Source organism: Vombatus ursinus, unplaced genomic scaffold (assembly GCF_900497805.2).
Source record: "Vombatus ursinus unplaced genomic scaffold, bare-nosed wombat genome assembly UNPS02009824.1, whole genome shotgun sequence".
Taxonomy (NCBI): Eukaryota; Metazoa; Chordata; class Mammalia; order Diprotodontia; family Vombatidae; genus Vombatus; species Vombatus ursinus.
This window is the reverse complement of record NW_020949602.1, coordinates 952472-972425: the sequence shown is the minus strand read 5'-3', so window position 1 is coordinate 972425 and position 19954 is coordinate 952472. Positions and strand designations below refer to the sequence as shown.

Below are 19954 nucleotides of genomic sequence, written 5' to 3'. Positions count from 1 at the left end.
AAAGTCCTTTTGTCTCTCCATAAACTGATTTAATCTTCACACAGCACCCTTGAGGTGGCTAAAACTATTACCCCCATTTTATAGGTTAGGAAGTTCCTAATATTCCCATGGTGCTTTAAGATTTACAAGTCACTTTACAGACATCACATCTGTCCCTCCGATAGCAATGCCAGGCATCGCTCATTTCCACTCTACAGCGGAGGAAGGTGATGCTCAGAGGGGGCAATGAACTTGTCCAGGGTCACACAGCCAGCATGTGTCCTACTCAGCAGAACGAAGCCAGGGATGGGGCAGGCATGAGGACCAGCTTGGGTCTAGCTCCACCATTGAGGAAGGATGACATAACAAGGGCTGATGCTGGGTGTCTATCTCATGGCACCATTGGTTGGCCTACGCCTGCTGGTTAATGCCCATGGTCTCTGTGGGGAATCTCAGGAGAATCACAATAAGGTGCCAGGGATAAGAGGTTAACTAACCTCCACAAGGGGAGGGGGAGTTATCACTGACTAACGAGGCTTTGCTTAGTGATCTTGAGAAATCGGGCAGGAGCAGTGGCATCTGTGGGCACTTGGTGCCCTCAGCCAGGCCCAGCTCACAGCTTCAAGGTATCTGAAACCAGGAGATGCCCAAGGGGGCATTAGCAGCAATTCCTGTAGCAGAATGACCCTCCCAGCACAACCAATTCCCTGGGACAGCTTCGAACAGTGCCTGCCAATCTAGGCCGGCTGTCCCCAGCAAGGACTTTTCCACCACACTCACTGCCCTCCCAGAAGGCTCAGCACACCCTTCGCTATGCCTGGATGCATTTCCTGATGGACAATGGACTGGGTACTCCTAGCTAAGGATATTTAACCAAAAAAAAAAAAAAAAGGCTAGAACATTGTTTTAAGTACCAGTCTCACTGGCTGCAACGATCCTGAAAACACCCTGAAATTAACGACAAGCTCATGGATATAAATAGCTCTTTATTGTCATCCAGGAGATTGGGTCCAGATGTGGGCTAGGGCTGCCACCAGGAGCCCAGGGCTGCCTCTGTGTTCCAGCAAGGTCTTTGGACAGTTCGAGGGCTGGCGCTCAGACTGCACCGTGCAAGTACATTGCTAAAAACTTCCTGAAAGTTCCGGGCTGATAATCAATAATTCCAACAGGTTCCTGGAGAGAATACACAGAGTCACTTTTCTGCTTTCCCATTTAATGGATGTAACTGAGACAAAGGTCAGTTTCACGGGGCTTGAAGAACGCCGACTCCCCCCCCCCCCAGAAAGAGGCAGAGGGAAGACAGCCCTGACCTGGGAGGCAGAGAAGCGGAGGCCAACGCATTATGTGAACCAGGGCCTCAGTTTCCTCATCTGTACAGAAGCCTGGCCTAGCTGATCTTTCTCTGAGGCGCCTTGGGTGGCTCTACCTTTCATGGGCACAGCAAGTGTCGGGACATGGAAGCCGGCTTACTCTCCCACTGGTGAGAAGGCTCAGCCCGCTTTTTCCTCCCTCTCACCGAGTTCCCTAGCAGGTACCTAACCAGGATCCTCACAAGGCCGAGAGGCAGGGACGCAGAGCTGGCAGAGCACTGAACTGGGGGCCAGAGGCCCCGACCTGCTGGGTAACCTTCCTTTCTCTCTCTGGGCCCCATTTATTCTTTATGATGAGGGCGGTTGGATTCCATGATCTCTGATGTCCCTCTCAGGTCTCTCACGTTAATGCAGCCAAGGGCTGCACTGGCTTCAGAAAGGGCGGGGCCTTCGTAACCTCATGCTTTACACATCCCTTATGCTTCACCAAGCCCTGCCCTTCATTAGCTCAGTGAGCTAATTAGCTCACCTCAGTGAGGCAGGTAGGATTTCTGTGCCCGTTTCAGAGAGGAGGCAAGTTGTGGCCTAACTGCACCACAAAGGGGTGGCGGCCCCATTCTTCCTGCAACGCACACACGAGTGCAGTCGACAGACAGGGAGCAAACCTGGCGTCCTACTTACCACGACGACTTTCCTTTTAACGACTGGCAGACATCGAAAATGCTGATAGAGAAGCTGGTCAGAATCCATCCAGATGAGGTTCTTGATCCCATCATTGGAAGCCAGGTCTGTTGTGTTCAGCTGGAACACCATGAACTGGAAGACGCGGCCATCCGTGCCAACGCTCTGCACCACTATGGGCTGCTCCAGCACCTGGGCCTCCTCCTGAGGAGAGACAGACAAGCAGAACCTCGGGCATCATGGTGGACGTCCAGCCCAGGCAGGCAGCTTTGGCCGGCTCCCACCAAAGGCCCTTTAGCTCAACTTCAGCTCTCAGGGCAGGGGAGGAGGAGGAGGAGGCAGCAGCGGCCGGCCTTGATTCGGCCCAGCTCTTGCTCGTCCAGCTGATACTCTTGGGTCTCCTTCCCCTACAGGTCAGAACGCCTGCTGCTCTCCATCAATGGCACTGAGCTGGCCACAGCTGGGCCCAGAAGGGACTTCCCAGGCAGGGGCAGAGCTCCTCCCAGGGCCTGAAAAGGACCCTTGCTCCTTCCCTCCCTTGACTTTGCAGCCTCTTGGAGCACTGGCAAAGGGCTGGGGACTGAAGGCGATCAGCCCAGTAAAGGCTCCAGCAAGGCTGGGGATGCTCTGGCCAGCAACCAAAGGTGCCCAGAAAGGGACATTTTCCCAGCCTTGGGGTCTCCACAGAGCTGCGTTAAGTGAGCACCCCACATTCCAGGTCTACAACCCAGCTCCAGACAGGTGGAAGGAGCCAGAGCTTAACCAGTCCACAAAACCTACTTTTCTCACGGGATTCCCCCACCGAAAACCACAGGCAACAGGAGATTTCAGGACAAAGCTTTGGGCTTGCTGCTCGGGGTCGTGGGGAGAGTGACGAGGCCAAGCATCCTTCCTGGAAGCAGCGCTGTCACAAGCTAAAGGGCCCCAGGGTGACTCCTGTTCAGCCCCTTAGCCTCTCCAGGAGCCCAGGCCAACTGTCACCATCAGTGAGGAGCACTCCCCACCACTCTGAGGACCTTGGCCATTGGACCATTTTGGGGTCCGGCTCCCTTAATCGCTGCAAAGCTGCTTAAATGAGGCAAAGCACAACCCTGAGAGTGGTTTGGACCCAAAGGGGCAGGAAGGGGACTTCTTCCCTCCCTGCAATCAGTCCCTCTGCCCTCATCAGGCCCGCACAAATGCTGCTAGGGGGCTCACACACACGCACATGCACACGCACAGCCAGCTTCACAGGCGGCAGCTTCCTCAGCCAACAGGGCCAGCGAAGAAGACGGGAGAGCACGTACCCCATACAGAGCCCGGGCCTGAGCCAGGGCGTTGCCAAAGGCGAACATGATCATCTTGGCTCGAAGCTGCTCAGGTCGAAACCGGGCCCGGCGATTATTGGCTGCCTCCATGAAGTACACAGTGTGCAGATGGGGGTAAGGGTAGCCTTCGTGGAAACCTGGAACGTGGAAACCATGGAAGGCTGGCTGAGTGACCGTGGCATCGAGCCAAGCAGGCCACGGGGTGGAGGCTGGGCTGGTCAGGGAGCAGCACGGGCCCCTTCCCCTCACGGCCTCAGCCTCGAGCCACAGCACAGCTCAGTCACAAGCCAGGGGAAGAGAACTTTCTGGTGGCTGCGGATCAATCCCATGACCAGCTGAGCGCTTCCAGAGACAGCTGGTGAAAAGTGAAGAGGCAGAGATGAGCTACGTGAGGCACTGACATGGCCACTTGGGGGGCAGGGGAGAGAAGCCTCTGGCCCCGCGATTCCCCACTGGGGGTGAGCGGCTTCCACCGCTGAGCCCTGGCAGCAGCCTGCCCAGAACCCCAGCATCTCAGGGGCACACCCAGGGCCCCACGGGCGGAATGCGTCAGGAGGACCCACTTCGGCTCACCACGCCGGGTGCGAATGACGAGGACAAAAAGAAAAGCGTATGTCTAACTAGGGAGTTGTCTGAGAAGAAAAATCCCTGGTGTCTGCAACCACAAACAGGACGAGGCCACTCCTTCTGTTCGACGAGGAAGAGGGATGGGAAAATCCTAGTGGGGGCCAAGGATTCCAGAGCAGAAGGTGCAGTTTACCCAGGGGCCTTGTTTGTACCAGTCTGGAGCAACCACACTGACAGCCCAGACTGCCATGGCCTCGGAAGGGCAGTGGTCAGACCTTCCAGGAGGGGAGACGAAAGGGCTCCTTCTCAGGTGACAAGCTGCCAGCTCTGCTGCACCCACCCCCCTTCACTGGTGCAATGCTGCCACAACCACGTGTCTCATCCTCCTAAAGTTACTAAATTGCTACCTGGACAAGGGGAACGATATGTAACAGGAGGCAAGAAGAGCCTCACCTTTGCCCCTCCCCATCCCAACTGCGCCATCTAGCCTCCAAGCGGCCCTTCAGGTAAACGAATGGTTGCCCCCTCGTGTCTACCAACCTGTGTCATCTCTCACATGATAAACATCACATTCCTGAAGATTAATGGTTGGCGCTATGGGGAAGAAGGTCTCCAGGACGTGATTCTCTGTAGCCTGGACCTCTTCCTGACACGCGACTGGCAGTAAAGGATCCTTGGCACTCAAACGAATCCCGTTAAGACCACGGATCTGAAGGAAAATGGATTCTGTAAGGAGAGAAATAGGCAAACAGCTACCTTGCTGTACAAGCACAACATATGTTTATGAAGCCCCTACTGAGTACAGTGAACAGGGTCAGATGTTAGGGGAGATCCAAAGATAGGGGCTTTGCCCCCAAAGAGCTCACAGGCTAGTCAGCAGAGAGGGCACGTACACAGATAATTGAAACTCATAATATCCCAAGATATGTGCATTAGCTGTCTCTGCCTCTGCCCCCAGATGGAATATGAGGCTGGGAGGCAGCAAGTCCTATTGTGGACATACTAGCTACGTGACCTTGGGGAAATCTCTTCACCTGAGCCTGCTGCTTCGGCTGAAAAACAAGAGGGAGAAGGGCATGAAGCCCCCGCAAGGCCCCTTCCCACTCTAAATCCCGTCTCCTACGATGAACCCCTTGTCCCCAGAAGCCTCACTCTGTATGGCAGACCATACGGCCCAAGGGAGAGCCGAGACAGCACCGAGAAGCAGGAATTATGAAAAGACTATGAGAATGCAGGATGTGAAGGCAGGCTCGGTTACAACCTGCCTGGGGGGAAAGGGTGCATACTCCTATCAGGGATCCAGCCAGGGAGCCGGTCAGCACTTATGGTTTTTCCAACTGCAAGCAGCAGGAGGGCAGGAAATCCCAACCTCACACCTCTCCTGGTGAGTGACAGTGACCCAACTTAAGTGCTTAATAAAGGAAACGAACACGTAGGCCTTGACCCATGGGAATGAGTTCCAGAACCCAGAGGCCAGGGGAGCCCAAGTCCCTGCTCCAGTCAAGCCTCCTTTGCTCAGATCAAGTCCTGGCCCTGCAAGGGCAGTGGACTCCTGCTGCATCTCAACAGGAACTGCATCCCCTCCAGACTGTTCCCACCTATGTCCTGCTCCCAGGGCGGGCCATGCCACTTAGTGGGGAGCCCAAGTCTCAGCTGGCCTCTCTGTAGCCTCCAGCCAATCCTCCTAGTTCCACCCTCCAGGACCAGAGAACAAGCCCCATCTCTCTTTCACATGACAGTCTTTCAGGCACTTGAAAATGTCACTTTGCTCTAAATTTTCTTTTTTTCCAGGCTAAACATGCCTGGTTGCTCCTAAACAAGTACTTCTGAAGCCTGGTCACCCTCCCAGCTGCCCCCCATGGATGTGCTCCAGCTTGTCAATGCCTCTTCTAAAACATGGCACCCACAGCTGAGCCTAAGGCTGGCCTGCCCAGGGGAGGAAAGCACAGGCCCTTCAGCCTCCACCTCCTCTCTAGTGCCTACTGTCTGAGCTCCTCTTTGGAAAATTCCTGACACTGCTCTGACTGTCCTGGAGGGCACTGAAGCTTTGTCCTTTTGAGGTGGATCTGATAAGTGGAAAAAGCCAGAAGTCATTTGGAGCCAAGTAAGTGCAGTGACTTAATAAGCTGGGAAACAGAGTTGTTGTGAAGAAGCAAAAAACCTCCGCACTCTGAGCAGTGAGACTGATGGTCTCATGTGGCTCATAAACAGGCTTTGCTGGGAACTCCCAAAGAGGAGTGGCCCAAGCAATTGTAGCCATGCTGGGAAAAACCAGGCCCTGCCTGAGGAGGTGGCCCTAAGTGCAGAGGACTCATGAGGACAGAGTCTAGGAGGCTTTTAAAAAACCAGCCTGGCTACTTTAAACCTTGTAAAATGGTTTTATTTTCCTGTGGGTCACTTTACCACTCTATGACTCAGTTTCCTCATCTGTAAAATGCAAGGGCAGAAGAAGTCTCCCTTCTGAGATAACTCAGTAACTTCTTGTTTCCTGACCACAGGAGCAGGGAAGACAGTAACTATCCCTGGACCTTGGGTGACCCTGGGTAGTAGGCCTCCCCACAGACCACACCAGAGTGGTTTCTAATTCAATCCTCCACACATCCCTCCTCTGTGACTACAGGGAATGGAGGAGTTTAATTAGAGGCAACATTTGATGTTTGCTATTATGCACTTCTCTACTTAATGAGGTTCTAATTGATTGAGGGTGCCGAGCTTTCTGTCACTCCAGACTCTTCTGCACAGGCCCCTTGCAGCAGAGGCTGCTGGCGAGCTCTACCAGGAAGGCGGCAGCCTCCATGGGATCCTGGCCATCTCTGTTCAACCCCCCCAAAGCTGTCCCTCCTTCACAGGGCTCAGAGTGGGGAGGGAAGACTGGGGATGCTGTGCTGGGATGGCCCCTGAACGAACTAGCATTTAGTAAGCACCTGTTAGTGCTAAGTGCTGAAGGACAGAAATACCAAACAAAGCCCTCCAGGAACGCAGGTTCTGACAGAGGGTGCCACTCATACAGGGAGCACTTGAGAGGGCACATCCAGCCCCGTGAAGTGACTCACCCAAAGGCCTGCCCACAAGGAGGGAGCAGCCGGGCCTGGAACCCGGGTGTCCTACCTCCGGCATCACTAGCGGCTTTACTGCACACACACCCTCCCCACATAACCCTCGAGATAAGAAGTCCTCACTGACCCACTGCACAGAGAGACAAACTGAAGAGGGGTGAGGTGGAGGCCCGGGGACACCCCAGCAGCACTGACCTCGATGCCACGACGTCGACAGCATGTAGTCCCTGGCCTGGATCCTCCTGGTCAGGGCAGGGTACTGGGGAATCTTCGTCTTACACAGCTGTATAAGACTGTCCACAATGACAGGGCTTTGGGGGAGAAACACGAGACACATGGGTGAGTGGCGCCAACTCTTCTTTCGTCATGAGCGCAGCAGGGCAATGTGCTTCTGCAGGCTTACCAGTACGTCTCTCTCTTGGGGATGTCCTCAGTGGAATGCCACAGGCGTGCGTGACAGATGGCATTCCGGACCTGCTCATCCTGGTTCTCGATATGGCTTGCTGGCTCTTCGGCCAGCCTGAGCACTCTCTCTGGGAGGCCTTCTATTAACTTGGACTTGGTGAGCCACAGCGCTTGCTTTACACCTTGCGGGGGAATTAAGCAAAAAAGAAAATCAGCAGGAGCAGCCAGGTGGTGCAGTTGATCCAGTACTGGTCCTGGAATCAGGAGGGCCTGAGTTCAAATCTGGTCTCAGACCAGACAGTTGATACCTACTAGCTATGTGAGCCTGGGTAAGTCACTTAACCCCAATTGCCTTGCCAAAAAAAACAAAAACAAAAACAAACCCAAAAAGACAATTGGGATTGGAGCAGCTACTATGAAAGGGGGCATCAAAGAGGAGTTTCAGGTCCCACCCAACCTACCTCTAAATTCAACAGGTGCTTTTGGGGCTCCCTATGGAGGGGGGAACGGGGTGACAGCCCTGAATGCCACAGTTCAGCTCTCCTGGGATCCTGTAATGGGGGGGTGGGGGTTGAGTAGTGGGTCCAAGTCCCTGGCCACATGTTCCCCACACATCACTCAAAGTACCCGTACCTGGTTGGCAGAGCTTTTGACAGCAGGCCATTTATTAAAGCGAGAAAGCTGCCACAAGCTTGCTCAGACTCAGGGACAAGTCATGAATTAAACATCAAGAGCCAGACTGAAAGTGAGTCTTGGATGCCTTGGAAGGACTATTATCAGAGAATGGGTCGTGTCTCTGGGTGGCACAGAATGCTGGTGGAGAGTGTCAAATTCAAAAAGACGCCCTTCCCTCCAGAGGGCAGAAGGAAGGCTTCCAAACTTAAAGACAAAAGCTCTGAAATCAATCTGAACATCGCCAGCAAGTGGGCAGGTCTTTTTTACCTTTCTGGGCCTGTTCCCTTACATATAAAATAAGGGTAACTCTCGTGGTGGGTACCTCCCAAGGTGCACGTACTATAAAATATGAACCATCACCACTACTCCTAGCCTGGCAATCGGGAGAACTGAAGCACAGCCCTGGTTTAGCCATCAGTCTCCAGGCTTGGAAAAATCTCAAGCCACTGCTAACAGGCTATGTCTACGAGGCCCAGGGAGGTTTGGTGAGGCCAGGTAGCTCCCTATAAAGCTGAACATGCAGTGATCTGAGAGCTCACTAGTCCACCTTCCTCATTCCACAGATGAGAAACAGAGGCTTCCCCAAAGTCACACCGAGCAAAAAAAAAAAAAAAAAAGCAGCATTCAGACACACGTCCTCTGCCTCCAAACCCAGCACTCTTTCCACTACAGCCCAGGTCCCATCTACACAGCTAACTGTTTACAGAGGCACCCTGCCATAAACCCGGGAAGTCACTGCTGGCTTGTTTAGACAGAGGCAAAGTGACCGCTTGTCCGGTTACGTTGTGGAGAAGCTTCCAGAAATCGACAAGGGTTCAGATCAGATGCCCTGGAAGATCCCTTCCCAGACCCAGACTGCTGCCTTTGGCTTCCTCCCCAGTGAAAGAGAGGCGGTGCAGCACAGGAGATGAATGGCCTGGATTTGGAGTCAAAAAGACCTCGGTTCCAGTCCAGTCACCGACAGAAGTCACGTTCCCTTTCTGACAAGTGACAGATGAGGTGCCAATCTGCATCGGTGGAGTGAGTTTCAATACTGGGAGCTGCTCATAACAATGAAATCACTAAGAAGTTGGGACTCCCCCACCCCCAAGTCACATAATCACATCAAAAGCTCTCAGAGGGGGAAGAGGTTTCCGAGGCCACAGGAGCACAGGATCTAGAGTTGGAAGAGCCCTTAAGTTCAGTTAGTGCAACCTCTTCATTTTACAGAAGAAGAAACTGAGGCCCAGAGAGAAGTGAATTGTTTGGGTCACACAAGGTAGTAAGGAGCCAGGGTGCCACCCCACCCGGGGCCTCTGAGTGCTAATCTGCCGCCATCTCTCTCTAGCCACATCCTAAAGGAGGCGTCCCCTTCATAAGGTCCTGTACGGGCTGTTAAAGCCAGCTACTGCAAAGCGGCCACCTTCAGTGAGAGGGAGCACTTCTCTCTTCCTGCAGAATGCCCGGGATTATTAAGTCAAGCATTCATTCTGTGTCTACTACGTGCCAGACACTGCTAAGTACTGGGGGTACAGAGAAAGACTAAACACTGTGCCCGGAGAAGCACTTTCTAATTTGGAGTAGAAACTTTCTTCCCTGGAATTCCCTGTGGATTCAAAGGCTGCTACCTGGGCCCAAGGAGAAAGTCAATCTTTCTGTCTACACGAACAGAAGGCCTGTCCAATCCTCTTTTGTAGGCCAAACAATTGCCACTTACGCTGGCTCCCCATGTTATTTTTCCTGGATGTCCACAGCCTTTCCCTCTTCAGTTCCCCCAAATCCCCTTGCCGGGAGGTGCCCTATTCTGATTCTCCTATTGACTTCTGGGGAAGGACAAAGAAGACACACCAGAGTGGAGAACAGCCCTTACAATCATGCAGGATCTTTGGGGACTTCTACCTGCCACAAAGAACAGCGTGGGAACCAGGGAACCCAGTCTTGGTCCAAACATTTTGCCCTGTGACCCTGAGCAAGCCCTTCCCTGTCTCTGGATCATAATCCCTGACTCTGTAAAGGGGGGGCAGGGGGGGGCAAGAGTCTCCAAGGTCCCCATGGCTCTCATCCCTTTGGCCCACCTGGATCTCTGCATATTGCCTGCTCCCACTGATGTAACAAAACCTGAGCACCCACCATCTCACCAGTTCGTCCTGGTCCTGTGAGATAAGCAGGAAAAGTCTGACCATTTTTACTTTATGGGGGAAGAAACTAATGCTGGGAGGGGGAAATGACTTGCTCACCGGCACCCAGTGAGCTGTGACAGAGTCAGGCTCCCAGGCCAGGCCTCTTAGACTGTACCACAGAGAGCAGACTCTGGGACACACTGAGCTTTCAGATTCTCAGAAAGTCCAAGTGAGAGAGACCTTAGAGACGGGCCCGTCCCATCTGCAGAGGACGCTTAAAAGGGACAAAGTGACAGAGCCCAGGGCAGGCCAATTCAAAACATGTATTAAGCACCTACTAGGCGCACAGGAACAGAGCAAGAATTATGAGTTTGGCCTTCAGTCCCTCATTTCCCAAAGGAGCAAACTGAAGCCCAGAGACATTATTCATAGCGTAATGTAATCAGTGTAAGGAATACTGGATTCTGGAGTCAAAAGACCTTTATTACAAATGGCGATCTGGGTAAGCCCCCTCCCTGCTCCGGGGCTTGGTTGGCCTGGATGATCCGACATCCTTCCCGGATCCACGCTGTCTCTTTGCTGTCCCATAAAACCCCTCCCAGACATGGCACCTTTTTCTGCACAGCAGTGACTGGATTGGCAATTTCATTAGTACATTACAGAGTAACTCCCAGGGGAGGTCTCCCCATGAAGCTCAGCACCTTCTCTAGTGGGGCCCTGAGAGGTTACATGATGTGCCCAAAGTCACACATATCAGAGGTAGGACTGTAAACTCAGGTCAGCAGCGCCTCTGCCTGGAAACAGTCTTTCCCATTTGTAAGACACCTGCGACCCCTGGTATGCCACAGAAATTCTCTGGTCCAGCCCCGACATTTCAAAGATGAGAGAGCACTCCCAGCACAGGGTACAAGAAACAGCAAGCGGCCACTTGGGCTGGACTGCCCGGAAATTCTGTACAACAAGCTTGGAGCCAGACCGCGACGGGCCGTAAGAGCCAAACAGCCACGTTCCGGGGGGATGGATCAGATCCGTGATCGAGGGACAGCAATTTGGCAGCTTCGTGGAGGACAAACACAGAGGAGACTAGAGGTGGGGTGACGAATCAGGGAGGCTGCTGCGACCACTCAGGAAAAGGGGATGAAGACCACCAGTAGGACCATGGATACAGAACAGACCACCCTGGCAAGACTGACAGGACTTGGCAACTGCCGTAGGCTGACGGAGGTGGAAGAAGAGTGGACAATTCCAACGCTACAAACCGCCCACTGTCACCCTCAGGTTTCATGACTTACACACTCACCAGCTGTGTGGTGAGGTTCTGTATCTGTAGTCAGTCAGTCAATCAGCATTTATTAAGCACCTACTATGTGTAGGCCCTGGGCTAAGCCCAAGAGATACAAAGAAAGATAAAAACTGCCCCTGCTCCCAGCGACATCCCAGGCCTGTGGGAGACATAAACCACTCCGCAAACAACTATGTACAAACAAGACACAGATGAGACCACTGGGGCTGGTCTCTGAGGAAAGGGGCTGAGATCCAGAGGCCTGGGAAAGGATTCTTGCAGAAGGTGGGATTCTAGCTGAGAAATGAAAGAAGCCAGGGAAGCCTGGAGGCAGAGATGAAGAGGGAGGGCATTCTGGGCATGGGGAGCACGCTAAGTCGGGAGATGGCGGGTCTAGGGTGATGAACAGCCAGAAGGCCAGTGTCACTGGCACAAAGAGTATACGAGGGGGTGTCAGAAGAGCAGGTCATAGAGGGCTTTAAAGCCCCAGAGATTTTATATTGGATCCTGGAGGTAATAAGGAGCCACTGGAGCTTACTGAGTAGGGGGTAGGTGAGTGATACAGTCAGACCTGCATTTTAGGAAGATCACTTTGACAGCTGAGTGAAGGACGGACTAAAGGGGGGAGAGACCGAGGCCAGCAGACCCCCCACCCCCATCCCCACCTCAGCTGCCATTACAATAATGCAGGCGTGAGGTGCTGGAGGCTGCACCAGGGTAGGGGCAGCGTCAGATGAGAGAAGGGGGCACACTGGGGAGGTGCTATGAAGGACGCGGGAAAGTGAGGGCTTGAGAATGATACTTCAGACTAGGAGGATGGTGGTGTCCTCAAGAGTAACAAGAAGTTGGGGGGAGGCAGAGAAGGAGAGGAGATGAATGGGGTTTTGGACATGCTGAGTTAAACAGGACAAAGTCTGAGATGTCTTAGAACATTAACAGCTAGCATTTCTACAGTGTCTACAATGTGCCAGGCGCTGTGCTGAATGCTTTGCAAATATTATCTCATTCAATCTTCCCAACAACCATGGGAAGCAGGTCCTGTGATTTTCCTCATTTTACAGCTGAAGTTTGAAACAAACGGAAGTTAAGGGACTTGCCCAAAGTCACAGAACTAGTCAGGAAGCCTGAGAGACACTTAGAGTTAGAGGATGTGACCGAGACCACGCAGCAAAGGAGACGGAGAAGGAACAACCTAACAGGCTGGAGGAAAACCAGGAGAGAGGGGTGTCCCAAAAACCTAGGGAGAAGAGAAGGTGGTCAATAGATTCTAATTTCAGAGAGGTCAAGAAGGATGAGCATTGATAGACCAGGAGAGTCCTCCAGGTTCTGGGCCTCAGTTTCCCCATTTGTAACTTTGGACTAGTTAAGAAATCACTGGTGACTTTGGAGGGTGATGAGGTCGGAAGCCAGGCAGCAGAATACAAAGTAACAGCACCGACGTTGCGCGGTTCGTATGAATATTGCAAACCTGCAACCTACGCAAATCTGAGCTATTGCTTCACTGACACTTAATCCCCGCGAGACCCTGGCAGTGTGGTTCAATGGAAAGTGCACTCAATTTTTGGGGAGGGGGGTCGGAGAACGGAGGTTTGGAATCTTTCCCCCCCCACCCCCGTCCTCGGTCTCCCCATCTGTGTCCGGCCCTGCCCCTCCCTGGCCTCAGTCTACCCCTCGGCGGCCTCACTCACCCTCGAGCAGGCGGCAGCGCTGGTGCATCACGTGGCAGGGCACCTCACGCCGCAGGGGGTGGGTGTCTCGCGGGATCGGCCTGGGCCGCCTCGGGTCCTCCCAGCCGCGCTCCCACGGCGGGAACACGGGCCTGGCCAGGCCGGGCTGCCGGTGCAGGAGGCCGGCCCACGTCACGGGCTCCACACCCGGGATCTCGTACACGCGGTCCAGCGGCGGCGGCTCGCGCTTGCGCGTGGAGCGCACGCCCCATTCGTAGGCGCTGCGCCGGGGCCCCCCCGAGCCCAGGACGCCCCCCGGGGCCGCCCTTGCCCTCAGCGCCCCGACCACCGGCCGACCACAGACGGCCGCCGCCATAGTGCTCGCCGCAAGGCCCGCCGGGAGGCGGGATGCGCGCGCAGCTGGGGCGGGGCGAGGTCACGGGACGCAGATCGGCGGCCTCCGCAGCCAATCGCCGCTGGCTCAGCTCTCCTTCCTCCCGCTCCATCCCAGACTCAGGCCGGTAAGGGAGAGTCGGCGAAGTACTGGCCACGCCCCGAAGAGGCGGAGCTCAGCAGAGCGGCCCGCAACGGAGGTGAGTGTTTCGGCACCAGACAGTAGAGGTATGTGCTTGAGGAGCCCCGGGGTGGGCCAGGCTGGACAGCCGGGGGAACCGAGCTAAGCTGTAGGGATGTCTGCTGGGTGGGAGGCCGAGCGGAGAGATCACGGATCCTCGACTCCCCGATCTTCTCCTAGGCCCAGCCTTCCAGCCTAGCAACAGGGACTTAGAGCTGGGAGGGACCCCAGGGGTCATCTAGGCCAACCCCCTCATTTTACAGAAGGGGAAACTGAGGCCCAGAGTCGTGGAGCGGTATATAGCCACCCCTGGTGTGCTTGACTCCAGCACAGGGAGAGCGATTAGGGCCTGACCCCCAAAGGGGTCACTGATGATGTCACATTGGCTTGTTTGGCTGGAGGTGACCAGTGGAGTGCCCGGATTCTGTGCTCTTTACAAGTTGTCAAGGTGCTTAGAGAGCACTCCTCTCACTTTACAGTGGAGGAAACTGAGACCCGAGCAGGAAGGTGTCCATTGAAGGTTCAATGTCAGCTTGTAGAGGCCTCTTCCTTGGGGAGCCCCTGGGATCTGTGGTTGGAACTTTGGGGTTGAGAGTTATCAGGGAGCTTAGAGTGGACTCTCCTCCCCCTTTGCTATTTTTACACTTTATGCCCCACTTTCCCAGCTCCCCCTAGCACCAGGACAATGCCTGGCATATACAGGAATAGTCACTTAATAAATGCTTGTTTGGTTGATTGATTGATGCTCTTCTTGTGGAAAAGATGGAAACTGGGCCATGTGACCAGATAATTACATGGATTTGGAACTGGCTTAATCCAGAGGAGTGGTGACTGGGTCAATGATGACTCTGAAAGAGTCTCCAGTGGAGAGCCCTGGGGATCCGTGCTTAGCCCCGGGCTCTTTAGATATGTAAGAGACCTTAAGGATCATCTGGCCTCCCCACCACCACCTTTTGACAGGTGATGAAACAGGCTTGGGGTTTCTTCCTTCAGAAGGAGGGATTTGCACCCGCCCCATCTCCAGTTCTGGTTCATATTTATGCATTCTGCCATCCAAGCAAGCAGAACTAATGGTTCCCTAGTCCCACTTCCCCTCCATCCTCCTCCATTCCCTTAGGTGGCCCATTCCCCATGTCTAGAATATACTCTCCCCTCATCCCTGCCTTTTAGAACCTATCTGTTCCTTCAAGGCTCAAGTCCAGTTCTCCCTACTTTGGGAAGCCTTCTTTGGTTGTCCCCAACCCCAGGACAAAGCATTTCCTCCCTTCTTTCACATCCCTAGAACCCTTCCCTGGATTTCTCCTTTCTCTCCATCCCATCTAACCTTCTGTACATTCCCATGTACCTTTTCAACCAACTTCTCCCTGACTCCTTCCCATAGAAGGTAAGCCCTCTGAGGCCAAGGTCTTAGTCAGGGGTGGAGAGCCTGTGGCCTGAGGCCACATGTGGAGAAGTCATTAGTATATGTTTGTTGAACTGAACTAATGAGGCAGGATTCCCTCCCCTCCCCCCATAACTGTAATATACAAACTTACTGGTTCAAACCTGTGTTGCTCTAATGCCCTGGTGCAATGTTACTATGTTGAAGCCGACAAAGTGCTGCTCTGGTGAACCTGATATTAATGTTTCCTCAATGAACACATTAGAGGAGTCCAAAGAAAGAGCCTGGCGAGGTTGAAGGAGCAAGCTGGGGGATCAGCCCTGGGTATCAGGGAGGGCTTCTCAGAGGAGGAGCTGGCATTTGAGTTCTATCAAGCATCCACTGTATGCCATGCACTGTGCTAAAAGATGTGATACAAAGACAAAAATGAAATAGGCCCTGCCCTCCAGGAGCTTCCATTCTCCCAGGTGAGACCACAGCAACAGATTAAGTATATACCAAATAAATGGGAGGCATTTCTGTTGGTTGGGGGAAGGCACCAACAACTTGGGGTGATCTGAAGAGTCTTCACACAAAAGACGGCCCTTGAACTGAAAGGAAGTAGAGGGGACAAGAGAGGGCATTCCAAGCATGAGGAACAGCTTCTACAAAGGCTCAGAGACTAGAAACGGAGTGTGTGAGGGACAGGTTGGCTCTGACCTAGAGCGAGTGAAGGGGAGTAATGGATAATAAGATTATAAATGCCACAAAAAGGCGTTTATATTTGATTCTAGGGCAGCTAGGTGGCACAATGGATAGAGCACTGGTCCTGGAATCAGGAAGACCTAGGTGCAAATCCAGCCTCAGGTACTTACTAGCTGTGTGACCCTGGGTAAGTCACTTACCCCTATTTGCTTCAGTTTTGTCATCTGTAGAATGAGCTGGAGAAGGAAATGGCAAACCACTACAGTGTCTCTGCCAAGAAAACCACAAATGGGGTCATGAGGAGTCAGACATGACTGAAAATGACTGAACAACAACAATTTGATTCTCGAGGTAATAGGGAGTTAGAGGAGTTTATTGAGCAGGGATCTGATGGCAGTATGACACCTCTTTGGCAGCTGTGTGGAAGATGTGTGGAGTGGGGAGAGACTTAAGAGAGGGAGGCTGATAGGGAGGCCACTGTGATAGCATGGGCAAGAGATGATGAAGGTCTAAACCGGGAGAGTGTCTGGGGGAGTAGAGAGAAGAGGGTGAATGTTGAGAGATATTGGGGAGAGGGAAACAGCCCAGACTTGGCCGGGGACGGGAGGTGGAGACCGCAAACAGCAGTAAGTGTCTGGGGAGAGGGCAGGAAGCCAGCAAGAGAAGGAGCAGCTGGAGAGATGGCTTCTCAGGAGTCAAGGGAGGACAGAGTAGTCAGAGGGATGGGATGGTCTACAGTGGCAAAGCAGCGGAGGCAAAAGGCCATGAAATTGGGGTTCAGACTTCTCAATATTGAGATGAAATCTACCTCCCTGTCACTCCCCATCTCCATTCTGCCCATCAGGGCCTTACAACATACAGCTGATCAAAGAGCGGTCCTCGAAAGTGCTCATGAGCCCTCCCCCTACCACCCCTACCCCCCACCCCCGACTCTGGGCCCAGCCAGAATTGTTTCCTTCCAGCCACTCCTCATCCTTTTGACGTCTCCTATTGTGAGCGACTTGGGCTGGGGAGAAGCCCGCTTCCCTCTTCCCTCGGCTCAGGACCATGGCACTTTTCCTGAGAGCACTCTATCTCCATGGAGAAATAAGTCTGGAGTGAGACGTGGAGACAGGAAGATCTGGGCCTTCTTCCTGGCCCTCCTGCTTGTTCACGGTGCCCCTCTCTGGGCCTCACTTTCCACGTCTCTGATGGGAACAGGAACACCTGCACATACCACTTCAGGGGGTGTTAGGAGACTCAAGTGAGATAATGGATGGGCAAGAGGCTTCAGAAACCTTCAGGCACAATATAAATGTGATATGTTTGTGCTCAGTTTTCCAAATGGGTTCATGTCAAGGAAACCTCCTACCTGGAGTGTTTCAAATCCTGTGAATAGCACAGGTTGTAACCCCAAAGAACAGTGCTTGGCAAAGAGATGAAAAACCAAGTGTAAGGACTGCCCACCCTCCCTGAGAGCGCCCAGGGATGTGGCTTTCTGTTATCCTGAACTTCACATCCCTTGACTGGACAGATAGTTGAGGGGTCACAGGTAAGTATAACTCTAGGCCAATACCCCTCATGGAGGATAGAAAAGGGCACCTCATCTTGGCAGTGCTGCCGGAGTCTGCCTGCCTCTCCTCCTTGCCCCCAGCTGGGATCCCTTGGCTCTCCTCCTCTCTGAGACAGGGGCCTCCTCTTAGAGAAAGACTTTGGGAATCAGGGGAGTGTTGGTGAGCCAGCTTCCTCTACATGTCTGCAGCTTCCAAAGACTTTCTCTCTTCCCTCCTTAGAGCTTCCTCTGTCCATGTATCTCTCTTCAGAAGAATTCTGGAACCAACAGAGTAAGTCCATTAGAAAGGTACACAGGATAGAGCTCAGCATTCTCTCTGACAATCAGAAGATACATTTCCCTCCATACCCAGCACAAAACACTGGGCTGCCCCTCCCCTCCCCTACTTGGGAGGGAGCCAGATTATGTTTAGCTTTTATGTAGTTGGGGTCTACACACACACTCACCCACCCACACAGAGAGAGAGAGAGAGAGAGAGAGAGAGAGAGAGAGAGAGAGAGAGCTACATTTGTATCAGTCATTTCCTGACTTAATGCTCCCCAACCCTCCTTCATAGCAAAGAAAACATTAAGTAAAATTGAACAACAGAGCTACCTCTAACAGTTTATGCAGTATTCTGCACCCGTAGTCCCTCACCTCACTACTTACAGGAGGGAAGTATGTCTCTTCATTTGTTTTCTAGAAGAAGGATTGGCCACTGCATTTAACCTGAGTTTAATATAAAACTTTTTTTTTTTTTTAAATGAGAGGCAGCATGGCTTAATGGATAGAGAGCTGGTCTCGGAGCCAGGAAGACCCAGGTTCAAGTGCTACATTTGACCTGAACTGGTTGTGTTAGTTACCCAGTCACTTAAGCTCTTTTTTCCTCATCTGTAAAATGAGGGGATTAGATTTGAGGGCCTCTCACTTCCCTTCCAGCTCTAAATATGACTTTGATCTGAAGTTCTGTGTAGTTCTTTTTGTCTTTCTTTCTTTTATTCTTTTTAGGCATTCAGGGTTAAGTGACTCGCCCAGGGTCACAAAGCTAGTGTCTGAAGATGAAGATGAGTCTTCCTGATTCCAAGGCCAGTGGTTTATCCACTGAGCCACCTAGCTGCTTCACATAATGGAAGCACTTCCTAACCGAACTGTGATAATGGAATGGGCTGATTCATAAGGTAGTGAGCTTCCTGTCCCAGAAGGTGTTCAAGCAGAGGCTAGTCAGCCTCTCTTTGGAACTCTGTAGAAGGAATTTCTGTATTGAGTTGGAGATGGGACTTGATAATCATAGTTTCAAAGCTGAAAGGAATTGCAGAGGCCATTTTACAAAGGAGGAAACTGAGGCTCAAAGAGGTAAAATAAAATGGCTTCTCCAAAGAAGTAAAGCTCAGAGGCAGAATCTGAACCCAGTTTCTCTGATTCCAGAGTTAATATTCGTTACCCCATTGTCTAACCTTGTCTCCCTAGGAGATGACTTGGAGATGCTACAGTCCTTCACGTTCCTGACACCATCCCTCCTCCCCCAGAGGCTGCTTCCTTGCATTTAGTCAGATACCCAGTGCCGTTCTGGATTTTTGTCTTTTGGGATTCCTCTCCAGCTCCCAAGAGCACAAATTTAAAATCAAAGCATCTTTATTCTGGTAAACTGAGGGTGAAAGAGACTAGGATTAAAGTCTGTAAAACTGGGGATGTCGCAGAGAAAGTATCCTGGGCTTGCTCACCAGCACTTGAATTACCAGAACAAGATGGCACCCTTTTGAAACTCGTGTGAAGTAAGCCTGGGACAACTAAAAGAAGTCTGGCTTCACACAGTAGGTGACTTATTACCCCAAGAGGTGATACAGCCAAGGAATGGAAATCACTGAAGAAATGATTTGGCCAAAAGACGAATGACCCTTGAGAATCTATGAGAATCGGAGAACCTCCAAGTCCAGAGGAGACCTCATAAAACATCTAGTCCAATCTCTACCTGGGCAAGAACCCCTCTGCAACATTCCCAGTAAGAGACCATCTAGCTTCTGCTAAAATACCTTCATTGGTAGGGAGCTCACTACCTACCAAGCCAGCCCTTGGCAGGCACACACACACACACACACACACACACACACACACACACACACACACGTATGTATTTTAGCAGTTCTAATGGTTGGGAAAATTTTGCCTTAATATGGAACCTATATCTACAACTCTTCCTGGCCCCTGAGGTCACCTATTTTAATAGTAATTAATAATTATAATAATCATTTTATTATTGTTCTGAGCCTTTGATTTCATTCATATGAGTAACTCCCAATGGGGAAATTCCCTCTACCTACGGAGATCTGTTATTGCTCTGTGACGTCCAGTCTTAAAGAGTTATTTGGAGCCCTGATGGTAATATTAAGTGACTTTCCCCGGGTGACATAGCCCTAGTATGTGCCAGGAGTAAGACTCTGATGCCTGGCCACTATCCACTTAGCCACACTGTCATTTGGACAGCTTTGAGAGATATAAACTATAAGGCTCGTAGCCTCACTGAGCCCCAGCCTTCTCATCTGTAAAATGGGAGTAATCATGTTTATTCTACCTACCTCTGAGAGTTGTGAGGAAAGTAGGCATTTTGTATCCCTGAAAGGGCTAGATAAATGAGGGGTGGGAGGGATTCTTATTGATAGCATTTCTCAGAAGTGAAGCTCAAAAGTCTGAAAAGGAAAGATTAAGGGGAGCAAGCCCGGCTGGGGGGCCTTTTGGAGGCAGGACTCAGGAGGGAGGAG

General features: G+C 52.3%; 2 protein-coding genes across 6 annotated transcripts in view; one reads left to right on the top strand and one right to left on the bottom strand.

Moving 5' to 3' along the window:
• Positions 1-948: 948 nt before the first annotated feature.
• On the bottom strand, positions 949-13404 carry MRPL37 (mitochondrial ribosomal protein L37). Its single transcript, XM_027852843.1, has 7 exons — positions 13050-13404; positions 7304-7487; positions 7096-7211; positions 4385-4570; positions 3257-3414; positions 1971-2174; positions 949-1152 (listed from the first exon to the last, which is right to left on the bottom strand). Exons 1-7 carry the CDS (start codon positions 13402-13404, stop codon positions 1075-1077), a joined length of 1281 nt encoding a protein of 426 aa, XP_027708644.1. The 3' UTR covers positions 949-1074.
• A 130-nt stretch (positions 13405-13534) lies between these two features.
• Positions 13535-19954, top strand: part of LOC114036312 (NADH-cytochrome b5 reductase-like) — a 38311-nt gene continuing 31891 nt past the window's right edge. For 4 of the 5 annotated variants that reach the window (XM_027852771.1, XM_027852770.1, XM_027852769.1 and 1 more), the window contains exon 1: positions 13586-13649. The gene's annotated coding sequence lies outside the window, so the exon portion shown is untranslated. Of the gene's footprint in view, positions 13650-19954 lie in introns of all 5 variants that reach the window. The other variant, XM_027852768.1, reaches the window with a different exon arrangement.